Genomic DNA, 21,916 nt, shown 5'->3' with positions numbered 1-21,916 from the left:
AGTTAGTTTATTGCAATTGCAGTCGCGGATGTTTGGATGCAAACCGTCTCACAAACAAGTCTAAACTGATAGATTTCGATACAGAATGTTCAAAGGCCATTAGCACCAAGTTTGCTTGTCTTGGTTGTAACATGCTCCGTCTAGTGGGAGCGTCAACCCTTGTTAACACTGAGAATCCACACTCACAAACGGCAGTGCTAGATCCAAATGTAGCAATATCTGCTAATCATTATAATTTATATTAATCATTATAATTGTAACTGTTGCTCGAGAATGTTGGGATTTTGCCAGGGGGGGGGGGGGCGAGGCCCCCCTGGCCCCCGGCTGGCTACGGGCCTGCTTCTGTACCACAATTGCATAGGCTACTGCAGATGCTGATAGGCCCCACCTGTGTATCAAGGATCGTCAGAAGAACCCAACGCCGTGCGGAAACGATTCAGCTGTAGTCCACCCAGTGGTTAGGCGCCCGACTCAAAATCAAGCGGCGCTGGTTCGGCTCTCAGGGTATGCACTTGAGCCACGTATTTTAGGACTTCTCTCCATTCAGCGGCAACTATAGTGGATGAAATAATTTCCAGCCAACAAAACTTCAACAATCGGAAAACTTCAGTCTGTCAATCTCAGTTCAGTTGTTTTTTTATTTCTGACCATCATATCAAAACAATACACATCAACATAGCAAAGGTCAAGAAAAAGGTAGAAGCGACAAAACGCGAACGTTAAAACGTGCTTGTGATCGAAGTAAGTTATTGAGTTGAAAAAAATTTGGCACGGTCGCAACACCTTCAAAACCGGCCCTGCGTCAAAAGTCTTTACAAGTAGCCTATGCGAAACTACCAGGGATAATCCATCAAGGCTTTGTCAGTCCGAGGATAAAGATTCAAAACCAACCAACCAGCTGCCCAAGCAGGTCGGCTGAGATGCAATTCTGAAGGCATGAGTCCAGCGTCCAAAAATGTGTTGCACCGAGAATGCCTGACGAAACGTTTCAAAGCTAGAACATATCGGTAAATTTAAGAAAAATCAAGAGTGGTGAAGAAAAAATGTACCATTTAGAAGCCTAGTCTTGTAGGAGAGAAGCCGGAGTCTGAAATTCATGGAAAACAAACGAGTTTTGCTGTTTTGCCAGTTGATACTTTTAGCATAGCCTACCGCACGGTACAAGTAATTACGCTACATCTAGCGCAGTAAATGTCACTCCTTAAATAAACCTGATGTATGAAATTCAACAGTTATCTTCAAAATTTTAAACTGTCAAACTGCGTGTTTTGATATTGATTGCAAATTATTGGGTCTGTTGCTTGTTTTGGACTTGTTTTTTTAGATTCACTTCCTTGTTTTTAAAAAATAACCTGGCATCACTGCAGATTTTCGATTTTGAAAAAAGTTGTGTGACTGCAGGGTCACCACCAGGGTGCACTGTGCAGGTGCAATGCAAGCGTTCCCCGACAATGGGTATTTCGATTGTGGAGGTACTTATGGGAATGAAGGGAGAACATAGTAGTAGAATGCAGCATAATGTAGAGTTGGATGGAAGTGATGATTGGAGAATTGTGCTAAAAAATATTTGACTTGTTGCTTTCCTGCTGGCCAAGTGCAACTTACTGCCAGAGACAAGGGTGGAAAAAAAGCGTGGGTTGGACAGCAACTGACACAACTTTGATGGCATGCTGATATGCAACAGCTGCTTCTTTGATCTTCCGTTGATTTCACTTGTCTGATTGCATTTTTAATTAGGTAAATTGTATGATGTGCTATAATCACTACAAAACTAAACGGTTATTGGATTTTTACAATAAATATGAAACATCATTATCCACCAATTTTGATTATACACTGTATAATATAATATACTGGCTATGAATTAATTTTCATATCAAGGGTATGGCCTGTTTGTCGAAGTCCTCCTCTCCATGCCTCTTGGTCCACTGGGTTGCCAAAGTCGATGTTTAGGGCTACGGTATATAATTGTATAGGCTATTCTAATAGTTTTCAACATGTTTTTTGAGGACTATTGAAATTACTGTGATTAAACAATGACGACTGTCGTGACTCTTGTTCTGAGAAGATCTTTGTCTTCAATCAATATTCAACATGTTTCAAGTTGTGGTTATAGAAAAGAAAGTTTGAGAAGGTTAGCAATGTTTCACTATTCAACTTGACAGTCTAACTCAAAAAATAATAGGCTGTGAGCCTGTGGCTATTTTTACACCATATAGTGTAATAATAGCCTCAATAGTGTTGCCAGATAACGAATTCTTCCCTAATTTGAGAAAAGTTTAAAGCTGTTGAAAACAAAAACTTGTATTTTGGAAATTATTTTTGGTCCTGGGCAAAGATCAAAACCTTAATCTTATTTCTAACTCTAACCCTTACCTTAACCCTTAACTTTAATCCTAACTCTGGCAACACCTGATTGTAACCATGGCATTAAGTGTGGAAAAATAGCCTCTTCCCAAATAATAATGGCTTGCTTTTAATTTTCTCATTAACTTCAATAAAATTGACAGTGTATTGCAGTGCTTATGTATTGAAAAAGCCATGGTACGTTTGCATTTTGAAGGCTAGTCTAACCTGAAATAAATTGGTTGTCAAACTACTAGGCTTGCGACAACTCAGCAAGTACATTTCAGTTACTGTCGAAGTCAGCAAACAAGATTTTCAGCTAGCATCGGATTTTCTTGGTCATCACTTGCTATAAACTGAATTTGCTGACTTGTGACATGCCAGATTTCCGCTTGCTCAGTTTCATCATTTACCAACTTCAACTACTTTCTAAAATGTTGCTGGCTCAGTTGTTACTTGCTCAGTTTGCAACTGCTGACTTGCAGCACACTCAAATAAATCTATCACAATTAGTATGACACAGTATTACACAATGTATATGAATTGGTTAACTAGTTTAAATGTGGTTATGTTCAAAATATTCTGCAATGACCTGAAGAAGTATTAACATTTAATTTGTGATTAACTATTAACATCATCTTGATTATAGTGTAGTTACACATTGCCTAACTGGTGTCATATTCACTGGTAGCTGTATGTGTAAAGTACACCATTTTATGCACTGTTAATCCTACTGTCCATGTTTATACATTTATTTATAGATGTTTTCGTTTCAAAAAAATCCTTCATAGCAACAAACGGACATTTTCTCAGATCAAAGTTTTCAATGTCAAAAGAAAATCGGCTGGCGGTTGTGCTCATCTTTTGGGTAGGTTCACACCAAGTTATTGTAGTTAGACCTTGAAGTTCAAATCCAAAAATTTTTTCACACAGACAAATCTGAATGTTATACTCATCAAATATTTACATCATGTGTAGCTTATTGTGTAGTTATTTTAAGTGCACTAACTGTAGTGTCAAATGTTGATCAAAATTTATTTTATAAAATTTCTTTAGTAACAACGCCTCATCATATATATAAATATTTTGAATTTTTTTCAATATGATAACAACACCTTTTTATCATAGGAATTTTTTGCCATATCTTATTTAGAGCATGCTCAAAAAAATATTATGATTCAGAGTTGGAATATTGAATCAATGACTGAGTAATGATGCCAACAGTTCTCTAGGAGTATTCATTTACATAGTACTTACAAGCACCACAAAATACGTTTTTAATAACTATTTTTCAAGGTGGGCTTCCATATGCTTTATCCTTCAGTTTATTTGGCCTTTTAAGCACAGACTCTGCTTCTGCTGCTAAAGAAACGCCTAAAATGAACAAAGACATTCTTGATCTTGTGAAGCAAGGAAAGGTGTGACTTTCAACAGACTTAGAATTTGTGAATGATAATAATTTTTCTTAAATACTGATGAAATAACTTGTAAAGTTGTACACTTAAACTTATTTCAGGTTTACAAATATATTTTTGCCTCCTTCAATTCAAGAGCAGATATTTGGTTATTTTTGGTTTTAAAAAGTTAGTAGGCCATGCATTAAGATCATTTGTAATTGTAAGTGTGTATTGCAGTGTACGGTATGTTTGACATTGATTTTTTTAACCATCAGTAAACTTGAGTCAAGTCATTATTATCAATTCTAGGCTTCCCTTTCAAAACGAGAGCATCCTCGTATAGCTGAAATGTTGTACTCTCGTGCATTGCATCTTGCATTGGCGACGAAAAATAAACCCGTAATTGCTTACGTACAAGATCTACTTGCAAACCTTGCCTTGGAGATGAATCAACTGGACAAGGTTGTTGTTTTGAATTGTCTTTTTGATAAATAAATTATGACTTGGTTGAGTATGCTTTCTAATGGTTTTATGTACTTAACCAATTTAAAAGAATAAAAGCTTACTTATTGTATATCATCCATTTCCATATACTATTATACTGTAAAGCTAATCATTCTCAGGATGGGATGTTAAGCTGTTTTTAAAATGCTACATCTTTAGTACGGTATGGACAGTTGGACACTAACCTCTTTAAACCTTATATACAGCCATTCATTGCAAACAATTTACTATCATAAGAAATATATTTGTTTATAAACAACCATACTACTTCGCTTTTCAAGCAATATTCAACATTATTATTTATTTTTGTATGTTCCAGGCGGAACCTCTTTTTCGTGACGTTTTAAAAAATTTGATATCCAGCGGCACGTCTCAGACCGCTCCAGAGGTGTTAGAGATCTCTTTGAAGCTGGCAAGTATATACGCACGAAGTGGCCAGAAAGATCTGGCTGTAACCGGCTATCGATTCAGTGCTGATGCATGTCGCAATAATTTAAAGGAAATGGAGAAAAATAAAGTTTGCCACAAAGCCAAAGGTATATATAATATACATGTGATTAGGAAAAGTTATAGTTGTCACTAGATAAATTTTTATCCTTGGACTGAGAATGTCTGTTTTGAAACTTAATTTTTGGCAGTTTTTGCGCACTAATGAAGTTTTTTTTTTTAACCTAGAAGCTTTAAAACACTGATTTGGCTGGTCATGGTTGTTTACGCCGCGAAGGTTCTGCTTGTCGTTGGGTATAAAAATTTCAACCGCTAAGTTCCGCTGAATGGCAAATTATGTAGTTCACTGACGAAACGCCAACCCGAGATCGAGAGTTTAAACGTCGCTTATTCGGATGTTTATCCACTGCGTTATCAGAGTGAACTGGTTGAGTAATTTTCGTACAGCGATTTTAGTTCTACATTATATATACAAATACGGGAAAACCTAATTCTCACGCGACGTTACTCAGAAGCAACTGTACCCAGACGTTAATTCAATGTAAAAAGCGACTGATTTGTTGTCTGGGAAAAAGCGGTTTCTATGCTTTGTTGCAAATCCACCATGCAACGATACTTTTTTTTCAGATTATCAGAACAGTTTGGCATTGCTTGGTATGATACTTGACTCGTACGGGCGTTATCTTCACGATATCCACGAAAACGAATCTGCGCTAGCCGCTACTCTTGAAGCGATAGCCATAAGCGAAAGGCTGTTTGGTGAAAAGAGCATGAAGGTCTGATCAACACACATTATTGTACCGTATGTGCTGAACAGTGTTTTGTATTATGGAATAATTCTCCGGCAACAACACTTCAACAATCGGAAAACTTCACTCTGTCAATCTCAGTAACCGGCCCTGCGTCAAGAGCCTCTACAAGTATGCGAAACTACCAGAAATAACCTACCAAGGCTTTGTCAGTCCGAGGATAAAGGTTCAAGACCAACAAACCAACTTTGTATAGTGTTTTGAAATATTGCAACTTAAACCGTGTATAATAATCATGGTAACCAAAAAGCACTTGCATTGCGCCGTCAATTTCTATAACTTTATGGTTTTTAACTCGAAACTTATTTTAGTGACATTGTCTGATCAATCGTTTCAAAAACTTCACCTCATAGTTGTTTGATTTTTAGTTTAGGTTTTTTAGCTGTGCTTGGTACAAGCATGTACTGTACTATTAGAAAAAGTGAACGCGCGCTTCGACCCTGACAAGGTTTGCTATCTTTCATTGTTATTTGATGCGCTATTAAATGATATGGTAATAATAGTCTACCTTCGCCAACGATTTGTCTTTATTAATAGCAGAAAAAAGATATAAAATCTTTGTATATTCTGCTTTGTTTAGGCGTGATGTTCCGTTCGTACATTCTTCTTTAATTTATCCCAGACATTAGTTTTGTACAACGATATTTCTTCCATCAAATCTGAGATGGGGAAATACGACGAGGCTTTGAACTACGCCCGGAAGGCCATAGATGTGAGCGAAGCTAACCCCAGTGCTGTTGAACCGACAGAGAAAGCGGTGTTTTATGCTAATTTGGCCTACATTTACATAAAGAAAGGTGAGATATTGATTGTAGCTCTGTCTAAGCGGCATGTTTTCAAGGCTTCATAAAAAGTGTAGATATTCAACTAGCAGCCACGTGAAGGGTATGTCAAAAAATGTTGCGAAGTGTTTTTTAATTACGAATTGTTACCTTGCTACTGCTACACATAAAAGTTACAACCTGAAAAGAAATGACAGGCTTTAGCACGTGAAACACAACACTTTATATTGAAATCTACTTATTTATTTTTTTAATGCTCAGTAGTCTAATACATTTTCTATACCTGTAACTTCTTTTAAGTTCAACTTCTTTGAGTAAATTGAGAACACCATTGTGAGATGACATAATTACAAATTGCTATAAATCCATTTTGTGAAACTTCAAATTTTAGGCTAGTTTACATTTGCAACCACAACTTTAAAATATAATCAACCCTTTTGTTTACTGCACCCTTCGCTTGACAGGTAGTTGGACATCTCGTGCTTCTACAAATTCTTATTTTCTTGCAACGATGAAATTCTTAATTACTATAAACGTGAAACATTTTCACATGTTGACTACACGTTTCTTTTTATTTGCTTTCAGGAAAAACAGCGGACGCGGAGAATGCCTACAAGCGTGCGCTAATGGAAGCGTCCAAAACTAATGATGAATCGTTAAAAAACAACGTTGCGTCTTTAATAAACGCATTTCCCAGCGGAAGCTAAGACAGCGGGGTATCCAAAATGCTTATTTTGCCCATAAATTGCCGTTGCTTGTTCCATTCACGTCTTAAACTAAAAAGTGGACAAAGGTTCTGTTTTCTCATCTGTGCTCGCTTTCGTTGCCTTTCACCGCATTCACAAGGTCCACCAACTTAGCTACTACTTGAATATCACAGTATTTATTTACATCCATTTTGAAGCCAATTTTACTTGAATATAGGCCACACAACGATCGAACTTTATGAATCATTTACAAAGCTTTGTTCCATAGAGCATAGAATAGTCTACTTCGATAAGCATGCAACACTAAGTTAAATCAAGCGAGCTACACGATGGAGAGCCGTCATGCCGTTGTATCAAACAGAAATGCTTCAATGAGCTGAAAGTTTTTTCCATGTTTTAAACATAGTTAGGCTACGTTATTTATTCACTGTCAGTGACTGACGGAAGATAATCAAGCAATGATAGGTTAAATGCAGCAACCTATTTCTGTGACACCAGTTTGTACATAAAAGGGTAAAAAAAGCAACTACTGGTATTTGAGTTCTAAAAAAGTAAATCGGTGCCTGCGTGTTTTTGTTATTCCAGAAAATTTGCAGGCAAAAGGGGCCATAAAACCAAAAAAAATTGTAGGGGAGACTCGGGTAAGTTGGCCCACTCTAAATAATTTTTTAACTACAACAGTTATTGTTACGTTTCGTACGCATACTGAGAAAGTGCTGTTGAAACTACCTTATCACCAGGTTGGGAGGCTCTAGCAAGCAGTATAAACATGTGAGCACGATTTTTGTATGAAAAATTATGATTTTTAAAAATTTTGGATTTTAGAATTTTTTAGATGTCGAGTGAGTTTTTTCTTACTGTATAAGAAAGGTTATTATTTAGTGAGTGCAGCGCTAGAGTGGTTTTTAAGGCTCACTTTGACGGTGAAATCGTTGTTACAAGCTCGATAGTTTGACATAAATTTTAGTTTTTACAATATGGTTGCAATGCAGGAAAGTTGGCCCATATCGTGGGTGGGTACGTTGGCCAACTTGCCTTTATGAGGTATTTATAGAATGATAATAATTGACTAATTAATACGATGACTTATTTTTGCAAGATTAAAGTAGCCTATCATCAAGCATCTAAAGTAAGTAAATCGCGGTTTTAGGCCTACATCGGCTTTAAACGATCAATAACAATAGGCCTAATACACTTCTTAACATCGTTTTTATGCCAAAAATGCGACAACTTATTCCTAACCCATATGTTAATAATAGAATAATGGTAAGTAATCAAGAAAAACAATCGCGGAAGTGTGTATCAACCACTTCTCAAGCGACGGACTAAAACGTACCTAGTTTTGAAGATAGGCTACATTAAAAAATGTTCCGATATTGGTAGGCCTACCCATGCAAAAATGGAGTTGGTAGCCTATTGCAAACAAGGTCCTGCCTATCAGTATCGTTGAGGTGACCAAATCGTTAGGAATAAAGGCATGCCGTTCCAACTACATGATGTTTGATACAACCTTTGTTATTTTCGAAAGCTTATTTGGTGTAGGCTACTCATGTAAAAAAAATTTACTGAGATAAAATACAGCATTATAGCCTAATAGCTTACCATATTTATAATATAATAGATTATATTATAAACCATACATGAATGCATACAATCTATGTATGCTTCTATAAAACCAAGAAATAATTAGAAAGAAAATAAAATTGGGAAGAAAGAAAACTTTTCCACTGTTTAATATACCGTACTCCGTAGATGGACATGTTGCCCACGTGACCAACTTACCTTCCATGGTGGGCCAAATTACCCGCACAGGAAGGCAAGATGGTCCATTTTATTTTTTTCGGAATACTTGAAAAATTATATACCTAAAAATGTTTGTTTGATGCAAGAATATGTCCACTTCTACAGTAATAAATTCTTTACTCTTCAATAGCATTCGCTTTAACATGTTTTGTTATTAGCTCACAAATTCAATTTTTTATTTTGCTGGGCCAACTTACCCGAGTCTCCCCTACGGAGGTCTGAAAATAATCGAACGTATTTTCTCATCTCTTGAACTGAGAAATCTTTGTTTCCATCAAAAACTGATAAGGCTAAGATTTTTCAAAATAACTTGGCCAACTATTTCTATAAAGTGCACTTGGGTAGGCTACAAAAGAAAAATGTTTGCAATATTTTTGTGCCCTGGGAAGCCTCAATTATGAGGTAGCCTATGTTCAACTCTACAAATTAGTGTAGTGCGTCTTGCATCTCGGCTGGATCCATTTGGAAGATATGTTTTCTTTTCATCAAGACTTCGATCAGAGGCAAAGGACCAATAAGGGGACTGAAAAAAAGAAGAATCGATTTAGTGATATCCTGGCATGCGATTAAAAAACGCAGGCCTTTATAGAGTAGGTGGTGGCCTTCTTTCGTCTTGGCACGTAGCACTACGAGCTTTGTCCATGGTCACCAAGAGATGTTCTTTTGACCGCGTTATTTATTTTGTTTCTTTGCTTCAGATATGTAGCCCACACATCTATAGGCTAGCTAGCCTACTATTCATACCTAATCATGTCACACATCCACATGGAGTTATAATAGCCGACAGCTTTGCCTATAGGCAGGTCGGATTCAGCAAGCAGTTTAGGAGGGAGTGATTTTAACAAAACGCATGTGTAGGCCTAGTGCCTACCATGTAGGCCTACATTAATCTGATCTTGCAAAAATACTGTGAATAGAGTTACTTTTCTATGTTTTAGATCAGTGATTCTCAACGTGGACCACTGGTGGTCCACCTGGAATTTCTGTTGGTCCACAGAGAGTTCTATAAATCCTTGATAAAACGTTCTTTAAAATTGTATCATTTACTACAGTCACTGCGCAAGAAACTCACATCCCGCGCTGCACTACTGAAGCGCCTGGCAGGCTCTAGCTGGGGGGCGAGGGCTGACACTTTGCGAATAGCAGCCTTAGCCCTTGTCTACTTTTCTGCAGAGTACTGTGCGCCTGTCTGGTGCCGCAGTGCTCACAGCCACAACATCGACACTGCCATAAACAGCGCCCTGCGCACAGTGACCGGATGCCTGCGTCCCACACCATTGAACAATCTCCCTATTCTCGCTGGCATCCAACCTGCTGAGCTTCGTCGCGAAGAAGCCACTCTGTCCCTCGGTCGACGGGCACTGGAGCCTAACCATCTTCTCCACCACAAGATCTTTGACTTCCCAAACGGGCACCCCCGCCGACTGAAATCAAGACACCCATTCGTGCCAGCCGCTCGGCTTCTGATCAACGAAGCTGATAAACAAGACATCTCTGCGGCTACTTGGGCGGATCATAAATGGAATTCTGAATGGAGGTCAAGCACCACCAGACTCCTTTCATTCATCCCCGACGCCGACACACGCCCCATCGGCCTGACACTACGGAGACAGGCATGGGTGCGCCTCAACCGTCTCCGTACGGGCGTCGGGCTTTTCCGCTCAACCATGCACCAATGGGGAATAGCTTCTTCCTCCTCCTGTGAATGTGGTGCCGAGGAACAGACCGCAGACCACATCATCAATGACTGTACCATCTTCAAGCCACCTAACGGAGTGGAAGGTCTGCGCGTCATGGATGATGAAACTAAAAACTGGCTGCTCTCTAGCAGCCTTCCAGTGTAGTCCGGGAACATCGTGAATCTGGGGTGGTAAAAGGATAGACCCCCGGCCCCAGAAGCTCAGACGACGACGATTTACTACAGTAAATTATCTAAGGAATGCATACAGTTGTAAGAAAATTATGTAGCATAATCATGTTTACTTCGTGATTTTTGATCGATTTTTCGGAAAGTGTTTGGTAAGCATAAGCTCAGCAGTTTTTGAACTTATTTTACTAGTTGACGAGTAGGCTATTGAACTGTTCAAGGCATAAGTGAAGTGCTGGCAGGCCTAATCAATAAATCATATGTTGCTGTAATTGTTGTGGTGTTGTCGGTGCACGAAGATTGCACTTCTTCGTGGTACAAAGTTTCTTGTCGCTTTTTCACTGAATGTTAATTAAGTTGTTTTATTACTGTTATATGTTAAATTTTGCCGACGCTAAATGAAGAACTGTATTCTGCAGTGTTTTCAAATTAACAAAATGTTAGAATCTCCTGTTGCTAAGAAGGCAAAACTGAGACATTACCATTCTATCAAAACTTTTACTCTATTTATGGCCAGAATTTTTGGTTACTTTCTCAATGTATTAGACAGAGGTGGGCAGTAGCGCGCTACTTTTGTAGCGGCGCTACTTTTTTGGTAAAAGTAGCGGTAGCGGCGCTACTTTTTAGTTGGAGTAGCGGCTGCAGTAGCGGCGCTATTTTTATTCCAAAGTAGCGGGTAGCGGGAGAGGCGCTACTTTTTTCAGTCGCACTCCCGCTACCCGCTACTTTTTAATTCAAATTGAAAAAAAATGCTTGTTTTTTTTGCAATACTGGCGTGATCAAGCAGCTATATAATTGGCTTGGTTGCGAAGTTTCGGTCTTTTCTAGCTGACGTCAACTTCTTCGGCGAATATCTCCGTGTGATGAAGCCTATCTGCCAGGCTTTAGACATTCACCAGGGCGAGTCCAAGGCATATTACGGAGTCTTGCTTCCAACCATCACAATTTGCGGGAAGAAGTTGACCAAGATCAGTGATCTTGTGACCCGTGAGGAGTTGAAAGTGAAAGTCCTTGAAGGGGTGAAGAAGCGATTGAGCAAGTGCTTCAACAACATGAAATGCGTTATGGCATCATGTCTTCATCCCTCCTTCAAGACGTCGTGGCTACAATTTCTGCACTACGTCTCCACGGATGATGCTGAAGCACTGCGAGAAAAAGTCAAGACAGATGTAATTCGACTTTTGCTGGAGACATCAAGCCAGGTTGATACCGAAAAGAGTGACACCACCACCAGTCATTACTCCGAGGATGTATTTTTTGGAGTGTTTGCGCCATCCCGTGAAACGTCGGTGCAGAAGAAAGCAACAATTGTGGACGCCTTTTTTTCAGACAAAAGCAAGTCCTTGAGCTTTTCGAATACTGAGTTAAAACATCTGTTCATTAAATACAACCAGTGGCGTAGCCAAGGGGGGGGTTTTGGGGGTTACAACCCCCCCCTTTGGCACGCGTGTGACGTCACGATATTGAGAATGATGCTTTCAGTCTAAAAAAATTGCCTAATTTTAAACAAAATTGCATTAAAAGAGCAAGTTTTGCCAATACCAAACATTCAAACATCTCAGCCAGGAATTAGCAACATAAAAACACAGAGATGTAGCTTTTTTTTCCGAAAAATGCCGAAGAAAACATGATCTTATCCTTTTGCTATGCTACCGGACAGCACCATTTTACAGGAATATTCGTACCCACATTTTTGTTGGAAATGCTCTCAGAATGCACCAAATTCAAAGTAATTTTTCAAAATTTTCTGGGGGAGGCCCCCCAGACCCCCGCCGTTGGGTGGTCAAAACCCCCTCCTTTCAAAATTCCTGGCTACGCTACTGAATACAACACCCCCATTCCTTCCAGTGCTGCGGTGGAGAGACTTTTCTCTGTTGGAAAAGATGTGCTTAAGCGAAAGCGGGCAGGACTTGGTGACTCTCATTTTGAAATGCTCGTGTTTTTGAAAGATGCGTGGCCTGACAATAAATTTCCCTTAGAATGTGTTTTCTATAACGACGTTAAAATGGCAGCTTAAACGAATGATAACATTCGTTTTCAAGGTCATTTTTGCGTCACTAGGGACTTGAGTGTTTCCTAGTGTCATTTTAGACAAAAGTAGCGGTAGCGCGCGCTACTTTGGCCCGAGTAGCGGCAGCGGGTAGCGCGCTACTTTTGTAAATTGGTAGCGGGTAGCGGTAGCGCGCGCTACTTTGGCCCAAGTAGCGGTAGCGGGTAGCGCGCTACTTTAAAAGTAGCGGGTGCCCACCTCTGGTATTAGATTAGCCATTTTGACATACGCTAATGACCTGTTTAATTGTTTCAGGGTAGGCTATTGGTCAACCGTTTGATGATTCGTTGAAGACGCATTCTTCTTATTTATGCCATTTGTCACGAGAAAAATTTTGAGAAGGTCAAATTTTTTAATATATAGTTGGTCTTGAATCTTTATCCTCGAGCTGACAAAGGTCCGAGGATATGCATAGGCCTAGCCTATTCCTACAAACGTTTTCTTGCAAAAGGACTCGTTTACCTGTAAAAGGACAACATGATTGTTTTTGCAATGTTTTTTTCTTTTTCATTTAAGACATCCATACATTTGTAACCACCGTCCGTATTTGCACAAACAAATAATGGGTTCGCGCATGTGCGATATTTGTAGGCGCACTCATCAAATTCTGAAAAATAATCAAATTTTATTGCTACGTAGTAAACCTAGCTGTTATTCCAAGTTGGACAACCATCCTAAACTACAAATATGAAAATCTGTCATTTTTACATTGATTCAACGTCTGCAGACGTTGAATCAATGTAAAAATGACGGATTTTGTTGTCTGGGACAGACAGGAAAGACACAGTAGGATTGAGCATTATGAGAATATATTTCACATTAGCCTATTACAGTAGGCCTACAAATAATATTGACAATCGAACGTTTTCGGCTAATCCAAATTAAACCCTCATCATGAATTTAAAAGTATTTGAAACAAATGCAATATCATCCTAAATTACTATTTTATTGAAAGTTTAGGGTTACATTAAATTAAAACGTCAATACCAAGTTTTGTTTGAATGAGCTAACAAGTTAATTGTTCAACGCCCAGCCAATTAGACAGAACGGACTCGATTGAAGAAGAGGTAGGCCTACGTAGGCTACCAAAGAGAAAAAAGGTTAAAAACACTGATCCAGACTATTCTTACCTGAAACAGAAATCGGAAACCCTTCAAATGTTGATATAGGAATAATGCTTTCTAAAATAGAGGTCAGTTCTGAAGCAGATTTTTCAGTATTGTTGAAACAAGCAACAGCAATGTATAGTCTTGTAGACGTGTCTGTATCCAAAATATCTTCCACATTTATTTCTACACTCTCGTACACAAAATCAAATGCGTCTTTTTGCAGCTCTTGAAAAAGATTTGATATCCCGACCGGAAGAGAATCGCTTATCTGAACGTAAGTTAATAAAAAAGTAGTGAAACGTTCTGCTTGCTAATCATCTCACATTGCACAAGAATTTGGTTAGAGTTTTGTTAGATTAAATAAGAACTAGATAGCTTGCATTAGGATAAGAGCCTATGCCTATGGAAATTCTCACAAAAAATACCATACACACATTGGTGCAAAACAATGCTGCAAACTCATTATATTTTTATTCAATTTTTCAAAGAATAAAATTCCGATTGCAATTTTACCTTCTATATTGCGTTTGCTTTTCAAAATATTTTAGAAAATAAATCCAAGCTCTATGTTTTTCTATAGAATTTAACTTTATATTTAGTAAAATGTTTTCGTTTCCTGAATCAGTCTTTAAACCTTACCTCCAGTGCAAGCAGCATTAAATCAGTTACCAAATCTAGCCTGTAAGAGTTTAAACTTGAAAAAGCGATCGAATGCAAAATAGAAATAAGCAGGCTTCTTGACGCACTGCCAGTGGCGTAGCTAGGGAATGTGCCGGGAAGTGCCGCCCTGGGCGGATTCAGATTTTGCCGCCCCATCAAGAAAAAGCATGTGAAAATGAAATGCGTTTTTTTATCAGATTATAATCGAAATCAAAAATCGTAGTCTGAAAGTGTTGCCCCCCCAGACGTGCCGCCCGGGGCGGTCCGCCCCCCTAGCTACGCCACTGCGCACTGCCAACCTATTTCGGTTTTTATATTAATTATTTTTTCGACCTTAAGTTAATGGATTTTTATTTGCTCGCAATTGAACCGAATTCATCGAGCCTTCTGTCCTCATATCGAACTTCAAAAGCCTGTCACCTTGCGGGGAATAGGCCTTGCAGTAAATTACCTTGGGGTCAGATTTGTCGACTGTGGAATCGGTAATGAAGTTGTCGACAGAGACAGCCATCCGATAGCAATAAGATAACTTGGAGCCTGAAATGGGATTATAAAAATTTTGGAATTAACTTTGTAGACTGAGAAATTCCTCATATTATGTTTTAAACTTTGCATTAGCCTATACTAGGTTACAATAGAACTAAGTTGATTCAAATAGCCTACCACTCGTCTTTGATCATTGCTGAAAACATAAAATAAAATTAGTAGACCTTTGGCCTAGTCCTTAGTGCCAACAAAGATACTAAAGAAAACAATATAGGCCTGAATGTTTTTGCAAATGTTTTCAATCTCATCAGAAACTCTATGCTCCCTAAATTTGTATCAGTAAACCAAACCACCAACCTGCAGATCTACAGTCAAAACCGTTTCCGATGAATCCAGCTCTGCATTCACATGAGAATGCACCTTCCGTGTTTGTGCAAACTGCCTCCTTGTGACATGACAATGAAGCTTCACACTCATTGATGTCTAAACAAACTTTAGTTGTATACCTTGATTTCAAGCAAAACAAAAACAAACTTTTTAGTTTGGATCCGGTAGCCTATACTCTAGTCTAGTTATTATGAAGTGCTCTAATTGTTTCTTAATTTTTAACTTTTCGAGAAACTTTAAAGATTGGGTTGTTGGTTTTGATCCTTTTACTGAGAAATCCTTTAAAAGTCTATTCTAGGTAGTTTTTCATTTTTATAGAGGCTTTAAACTACTGGCACTGGTCCGGTTACCAAAATTGACAGAATGAAGTTTGTTTTGTTGTTTAAGTGTGTCACTGCTTGTAAATTATACCACTCACTAGGTGCCGCTGAATGAAAAGCTGTCCATTAGGGTGTACTATTTTGCAAAAATTTTTTAGAAATTATTGCGACTATGTAGCCTATTACGGGTTTCCACCTTTGTTAAAAAGTATCTTGGTGTGGTTTCAGAATTTTCCCTCCAAAACTGTGGCCGGATAAGATATTATGAAAATCTACAGGCTTAAACTGGCGTAATGTGATCATGTAATATGTCGATTACGGGGTTTTTAGGGTCGCAGAACACGAATCTGGACAGTGTCCATGAAATGCAGTTTAAGCGCATACCCTCAGAGCCGAACCAGCGCTGCTTGATCTTGAAGTAGGCTATATTCGTGAACAAAGTTGGGCGCTAAACCAGCTGACCTGTCGGACAGACAGCTGACCTATCAAGGCTTACGCTTAATGTTCATAAGCTTTCCATGTTCTTTTAGGGCTGTTTTATGTGTAAAATTGTTGTTTCAACTTTTTTTCTTAATTATGTAGCTTCATTACCTTCGCAAAAATTACCGTCTCCAGTGAAACCAATATTACAAGAGCAAACATAACTGCCCGGCTGGTTTGAACAAGTGGCGGATGTGTGGCACGGCCATGGGTCGTCCGCACATTCATTTATGTCTGTAATAAAAATTGAATTATTATTCGGTGTCGATGGTAAAAGTGGTAAGATTTTCTGACCAGAATGGTCTTGCCAATGCTAAATCGATTGACCAGAGAGTCGTTTGTATGGTGATTTTAAGCAACAGTCCCTGATACAGCACCCAATTTTACGCTACGTTGCAGTAGGCTACCTTTGGACAAGATAACCCAAATGAGATGGAAACAATTAAATCATGTCTTTCACTCCAGCAGTAAAGTAGCTGAGCTGACAGTTTTTTTTTTATTCGTTTTAAAACTGTACATTCTTCTTTACTATTTGTAAAATTTTGTTGTAAACACATGGTAGGTTTCTATATTTTATTCAATATTCTTGTAGTAGGCCCTGCGAAAACTAGAAATTAAGTTTTAATTAAAACACCATTGAAGTGACGTGTGCTTTACATGGCTATCGTACACGGTTTCTTATGAAGTAATGAGCCGTCAATTAACCTTTTTAACATTTTTTCACTTTTTACTAACATATAGCCTACTACATTATAACTGGTTTACGTTTAATATTCATAAATCTTTGCTTTATGTTAAAATGTTTTCCGATTTTTAAGGCAGCCTACCTTCGCAAGAATCGCCGTCCCCAGTGAAACCAGTTGTTGGACAAGAGCACACATAACTGCCCGGCAGGTTTGTACAAACGGCGAATGTGACGCATGGGTCGTCAGCACATTCATTTATGTCTGTGATACATAGCCTACAGTATTTCTTTTTATTTGAATATAAATAAAGACTATTATTGTTACATGGTTTTTACACAGGTTACAGTTAGGCCTATTGCAACAACAACAATTCAGTGAGAGAGTGATAGAAATACATAACTTGCTTATTGTTAGACACAAGAATCAACTCTCTCAGCATTGGTTCAGATCCGTCAATGAATTAGCTATGGTTTGATAGTTGAAATATTTATCAGGTAACTTAGAAAGCCTTTGGAAAAGCTTAATCCAGCCAGTTATTTAACAATTCATTTTATTTAGCAGGCTTCAAACACATGCTATAGGTTTGGAGTTTGCTCAATGGCTGTGCAGATTAAATCAAAATGAAATAATGTGATAACTTATAATATAAAAATAAAGTGACTTGCGTTCTTCTGGTGACTACAGGTTACTAGGTTACCTCCTGATGTTAAGGATGATATCCAGTTTTTATTACCTTGCTACTTTATTCATTTCGTCAGTACCGTATGTTTTTGTGTAGTGCCATTTGTTGCGGAACAGGTTGTGTTCACCTTGATAAAGCCCACTTGATAAAGTCAGTCGTGCTGACTGACGAAACGTTCGGTAATAAAAACTGGATATCATCCTTAACACCAGGAAGTAACCTAGTAGCCTATAGTCACCAGAAGAACTCAAGTCACTTCATTTATTAAATGCCTGGTGAACAGTTTTACTCTGTTTTTATGATATAAAAGTCACTGTGCAAATTAAGCATGTCTTTGATACTTTTAAAAAGAAGTGAACCCCCAAAAAAATGGTCACGATATGGCACTGATGCTTGTACAGGACTTTTAACCACCGACGCAGACTAGCTTACCAAGAGCTGCAGAATGAAGTTTTCGATTGTTAAAGTGTTGTCTGTAAAATATCCCATTTACCATGTCGCTGGATGGGGAGTGGTGTTATTCAAGTAGGCTGGTCAAGTGCACACCCCTAGAGTCGAACCATCGTTTTTTATCTTTCCGTTGCTTCATTCCACAATGCCAGGCCCTTGTCCTTAACCGACTGAGCTATATAGGAGTAGACCTGATATTTTTAATCCCGCCCGATATCTCAGTTGGTCTAAGCGCCCGACTTTGTGCACGAAGAAATCTCAAAATCAAGCGGCGCTGGTTCAGCTCCCGGAGTGAGCACAACCCATTTGAAGGATAATAATTCAGCGGCACCCAGTGATTGGAATAATTTTTTGACAACAACACTTCGACAACTATCCGAAGCTTTACTCTGCCAATGGCGGTAACCGGGCCTTAAAGCCTCTATCTATAAGTATACAAAACTGCTAGGAATAACCTATCACAGGTTTTCTCAGTTGGAAAATAGATATTTCAATCAACCAATCAATCTTTAATTGAATTATACTTCCATACTAGCCATACCTTCACAGTCAACGCCATCACCTGTCAAGCCTGGTTTACACGTACAAGTAAAACTTCCCACAGTGTTGGTACAGGTTGAGTTTACATTACAATTGTTGAGTGAATCATCGGCGCATTCGTCTATGTCTGCAGACACAATAAAAAACTATCAAATAATATCAACTGACGTATTGCTACAATAAGTATGATGCACACACTGTAGGCTACAGTATACATGCCAATTTATTCCAATTCGCATTGGGGCTTTTTGGCTGTGAAATTAGCTTATGCTTTTAAATTTCGATGCTTGAGGTAGGCTAATGTTTTAATGTAGTTTGTTTTGTTAAAAAAGTAGTTTGTTAAAAAAGACTTTTAAAAATAACGCATCGGTTGCGTCTTGGTTACTTATTTAGTAGAACAACATCAATGAAATGTAAATTCCTTGTGATGCGGCTTTTAGACTTGAGCATATACATGTTTTACGTTTCATGCTTATACAAGCGTAGAGACCCTCCCCTTAACATTATTGGACGTAATATTAGAGTATTGTACTCCGTCATGGTAACTGAATTATTAAAACGCCAATTGTTAAAAAAGAATCATAACAAATTGCAGTGGCTTTTTGTGGGCAACTGACCATGACTTGCAACTTAGCCTATTTGCCCTTTCGAGTTACATTGACTAAATACAAAGGAGCGGAAAGCCCAGAAAGATAGCGGCCTCCATATGAGATAAAATATATATGAGAAAGGTTTTGTAGAGTGCCATAGCGTAATATTTAATGATAGCTTATCTTATAAAAATTGCTTTGTAAATTTTGTAGTGGTAATTTTTATTTAATAAAATGTTAGAAGCACATATTTCCAAAGATCAATAGTCGTCTAAGCGTTTCTCCCAAACAAAATTTTAAACTTTACAAATTTTTTCAATTGCTTATTGAAGTGATTAGAGCGAAAACCGAATCTTGAAAAATTGTCAAGATTAGATCAAGCTTGTACGCATCTCCAACAGAATAGCGTCGCCAGAGAAGTTACTAACTTCAACTTCTATTTTTATGGCATAAAACAAAAGGTGCTGTTATTTTTAGTAATTTATGTATACTGACGTCATTACACATACAGTACACACATCTCAGATGGGTTGAGAATTGATTTGGTTTTGTATCTTTATTTTCGGACTGACAAAACCTTTGACAGGTTATTCCTGGTAGTTTCACATACTTGTAGAGGCTTTTGATACCGAGATTGACAGAGTGAAGTTTCCGATTGTAGAAGTGTTGTTGCCGGTGAATTATTCCACCCAATAGGTGCCATTAAATGGAGAGCAGTCCTAAAATACGTTGCTCAAACGCACAGCCCGAGAGCCGAACCAGCGCCGCGAGATCTTGAGTCGGGGGTGTAATTACTAAGCTAACCTTTCTGGCTACACTAGTCAAACCTGATAGTTCTGTAATATCTGAAACTTACTGTCACATATTTTATCTTCAGTTAAAAAGAATCCTTCTTTGCAATTGCAAGTGTATGACCCAGGAATGTTGACGCATGATTCCGTGTTAGGTCCACAAATCAAGTCGTTTTCCGCGCATTCATTTATGTCTGTATAATGGTAAAATATTAATTTATTTGAATTTATAAAAATTATAGAAAATTACAAAACATATGAAAAATAACAATTCTATGAAAAAAGTAATTCCAAGTAATATCTGTAAATTAAAAGGGTTAGTCTATTTTGAAACCTAAGAACAAAAGATTACTTTAGTTTTCTTTTCAATTATAGCTTTGGTTTACTGGCAACACTTAAAATACTAAGACGTATCACATGTTTATCTAAGACCACTTACCAGGACAAAATGTCCCCTCAGGAACGATGTTAGAATCAGAACTTGAGTCAAACACTCTGGTACTAGCTGTTTGATTAAATCCCTGATTGCATTTGCATTGCAGCAAGCCTTCATCAGCATTCACATCTATGCATCTGCCGTTTTCAGAACAAGGATGCAGATTTACAGAACAAGGATCTTGAACTAGAAGATAAAAAGCTCAAAAGAATTTTGTTTTTGCCCAAATCTGATACAATAGATTGAGTTTTGCTGTATGTTATAGTTTGAAGTGGTTCATTTACATTCAAATGCCAGAACTGGAGTAAACTAGCTACAGTGGTATGCCAATAAAGTTTCTGAAGTCAAGGACTCCAAAAAAATGTCAAATTTACATACCCTAAACGTCAATAAATGATTCTGAGAAAATACTTTGCAAACTTGCACTTAATTATATAAATATTAGTTTTGATACTTTATCACTTCCTTTTACAAATCGATCCAAACCAAGCATTTTTTTTAAATTTTCTACGAAGTCCCACTTTCTACAAAATGAGCAATACAGCAGCCTATAGTCAAACGAAATTAAGAAAAGTGGATTTGAAAAAAAGTGCAAATTAAAGATTGTACTTTGAGTGACTTGAGGCTACAATGAAGCTTCAATGCTGAAAAACAATATCATAACCAAGCAATGAAGTCAATGCGTGGATATATGTAACCTAGCTAGCAATTTGCTGACCTGCTATGGTGAAGTCGGAGCCAAAAGGAGTAGAAAGTGCGACATCTAGCGACTGGTACGCAAACCACGTGGAAACAGCAATAACTGGTTGCCCATTTCGTAAAAATGTGACGTTAAAAGCGCGCAACACTGAAAATTCATTAAAATGATGATGAAACCTTAACTTATTTGTTTGGATTTTGTAGCAACAGAGCAATAAAATCAATCAACATCTTTTGTAACCTTTTTATGACATAAGTTTGATCTTTCTTATAACTTGTTTTTCAGACTTTACATAGGAGCAACTGCGAAACGTAAAAATAGGCATTGAAAATAAAACTTTGTATTTTGATTTATGCAAATTGCTAACTGTTTTATGTAACCTTAATCTTTTAGTTAAGCTACTGCTGCTGGATATTCCTGCTTTTATTAACTTTATCTTTATAAAGACTATTTGAAAATTAACTGTGCTCTTTGAACAACGAAAAACTATCAAGTTATAAAACAAATGCTTTACTTACCAGGGCCTGAGAAAGAGTCTTGTGCAGCACAATTAGGTGTTGCAATGCATAGTAGTGTCAGTGTTATAACTGCCAGAAGGTGTATGCAAATATTCATAGCGTAACCTTTCTTTTATACATCCAAAAAATATAAAGATCTGCAAAATTATGTTGTTAGATTTAGAAGCTGATTTTCTTTAACCATGAAAAGAATTCATTCTTCTGTCACTTTTTGCTAATTTAGGCGTTTTATCATGCCTCTTATTTCAGTTTTTTTTTTATTTTATTTTTTATTGGATTTAAACGAATCTCATCATATGATTGCATGCTGCCAGTTATTTTGTATTGATCTACCAGTAGCCTGTATATTTCTGGAATAAACCGACCCAA

At 37.8% G+C, this 21,916-nt stretch overlaps 2 protein-coding genes across 2 annotated transcripts; one reads left to right on the top strand and one right to left on the bottom strand.

Moving 5' to 3' along the window:
- The first annotated feature begins 1,464 nt into the window (after positions 1–1,464).
- Positions 1,465–7,279, top strand: LOC145787471 (tetratricopeptide repeat protein 19, mitochondrial-like). Its single transcript, XM_082599219.1, has 9 exons — positions 1,465–1,737; positions 2,010–2,134; positions 3,108–3,214; positions 3,643–3,764; positions 4,053–4,205; positions 4,567–4,783; positions 5,322–5,470; positions 6,126–6,300; positions 6,871–7,279. Exons 2-9 carry the CDS (start codon positions 2,037–2,039, stop codon positions 6,990–6,992), a joined length of 1,143 nt encoding a protein of 380 aa, XP_082455345.1. The 5' UTR covers positions 1,465–1,737; positions 2,010–2,036; the 3' UTR covers positions 6,993–7,279.
- LOC145787470 (uncharacterized) lies at positions 7,208–21,686 on the bottom strand. The gene is made up of 12 exons (XM_082599217.1): positions 21,548–21,686; positions 21,048–21,176; positions 20,333–20,515; positions 19,959–20,087; positions 18,514–18,639; positions 16,982–17,101; positions 16,266–16,388; positions 15,325–15,450; positions 14,933–15,018; positions 13,843–14,089; positions 13,175–13,319; positions 7,208–9,318 (listed from the first exon to the last, which is right to left on the bottom strand). Exons 1-12 carry the CDS (start codon positions 21,642–21,644, stop codon positions 9,222–9,224), a joined length of 1,608 nt encoding a protein of 535 aa, XP_082455343.1. The 5' UTR covers positions 21,645–21,686; the 3' UTR covers positions 7,208–9,221.
- Positions 21,687–21,916: the final 230 nt, after the last annotated feature.

Source organism: Aplidium turbinatum, chromosome 18 (assembly GCF_918807975.1).
Source record: "Aplidium turbinatum chromosome 18, kaAplTurb1.1, whole genome shotgun sequence".
In the NCBI taxonomy this organism is placed as follows: domain Eukaryota; kingdom Metazoa; phylum Chordata; class Ascidiacea; order Aplousobranchia; family Polyclinidae; genus Aplidium; species Aplidium turbinatum.
The sequence above is the reverse complement of the archived record's forward strand: the minus strand, read 5'-3'. Positions and strand labels throughout refer to the sequence as shown.

Bases quoted from the DNA above. Each gene is read 5' to 3' on its own strand.
- LOC145787471 (XM_082599219.1), top strand. From the start codon at position 2,037: ATGACGACTGTCGTGACTCTTGTTCTGAGAAGATCTTTGTCTTCAATC. The intron at 5,471-6,125 runs GTCTGATCAACA...AATTTATCCCAG, and splicing joins TTGGTGAAAAGAGCATGAAG to ACATTAGTTTTGTACAACGA. The intron at 6,301-6,870 runs GTGAGATATTGA...ATTTGCTTTCAG, and splicing joins CTACATTTACATAAAGAAAG to GAAAAACAGCGGACGCGGAG.
- LOC145787470 (XM_082599217.1), bottom strand. From the start codon at position 21,644: ATGAATATTTGCATACACCTTCTGGCAGTTATAACACTGACACTACTA. The intron at 21,177-21,547 runs GTAAGTAAAGCA...ATGAATTTTCAG, and splicing joins AGACTCTTTCTCAGGCCCTG to TGTTGCGCGCTTTTAACGTC. The intron at 15,451-16,265 runs GTAATGAAGCTA...AAGTTTGTTTAG, and splicing joins AGACGGTAATTTTTGCGAAG to ACATCAATGAGTGTGAAGCT.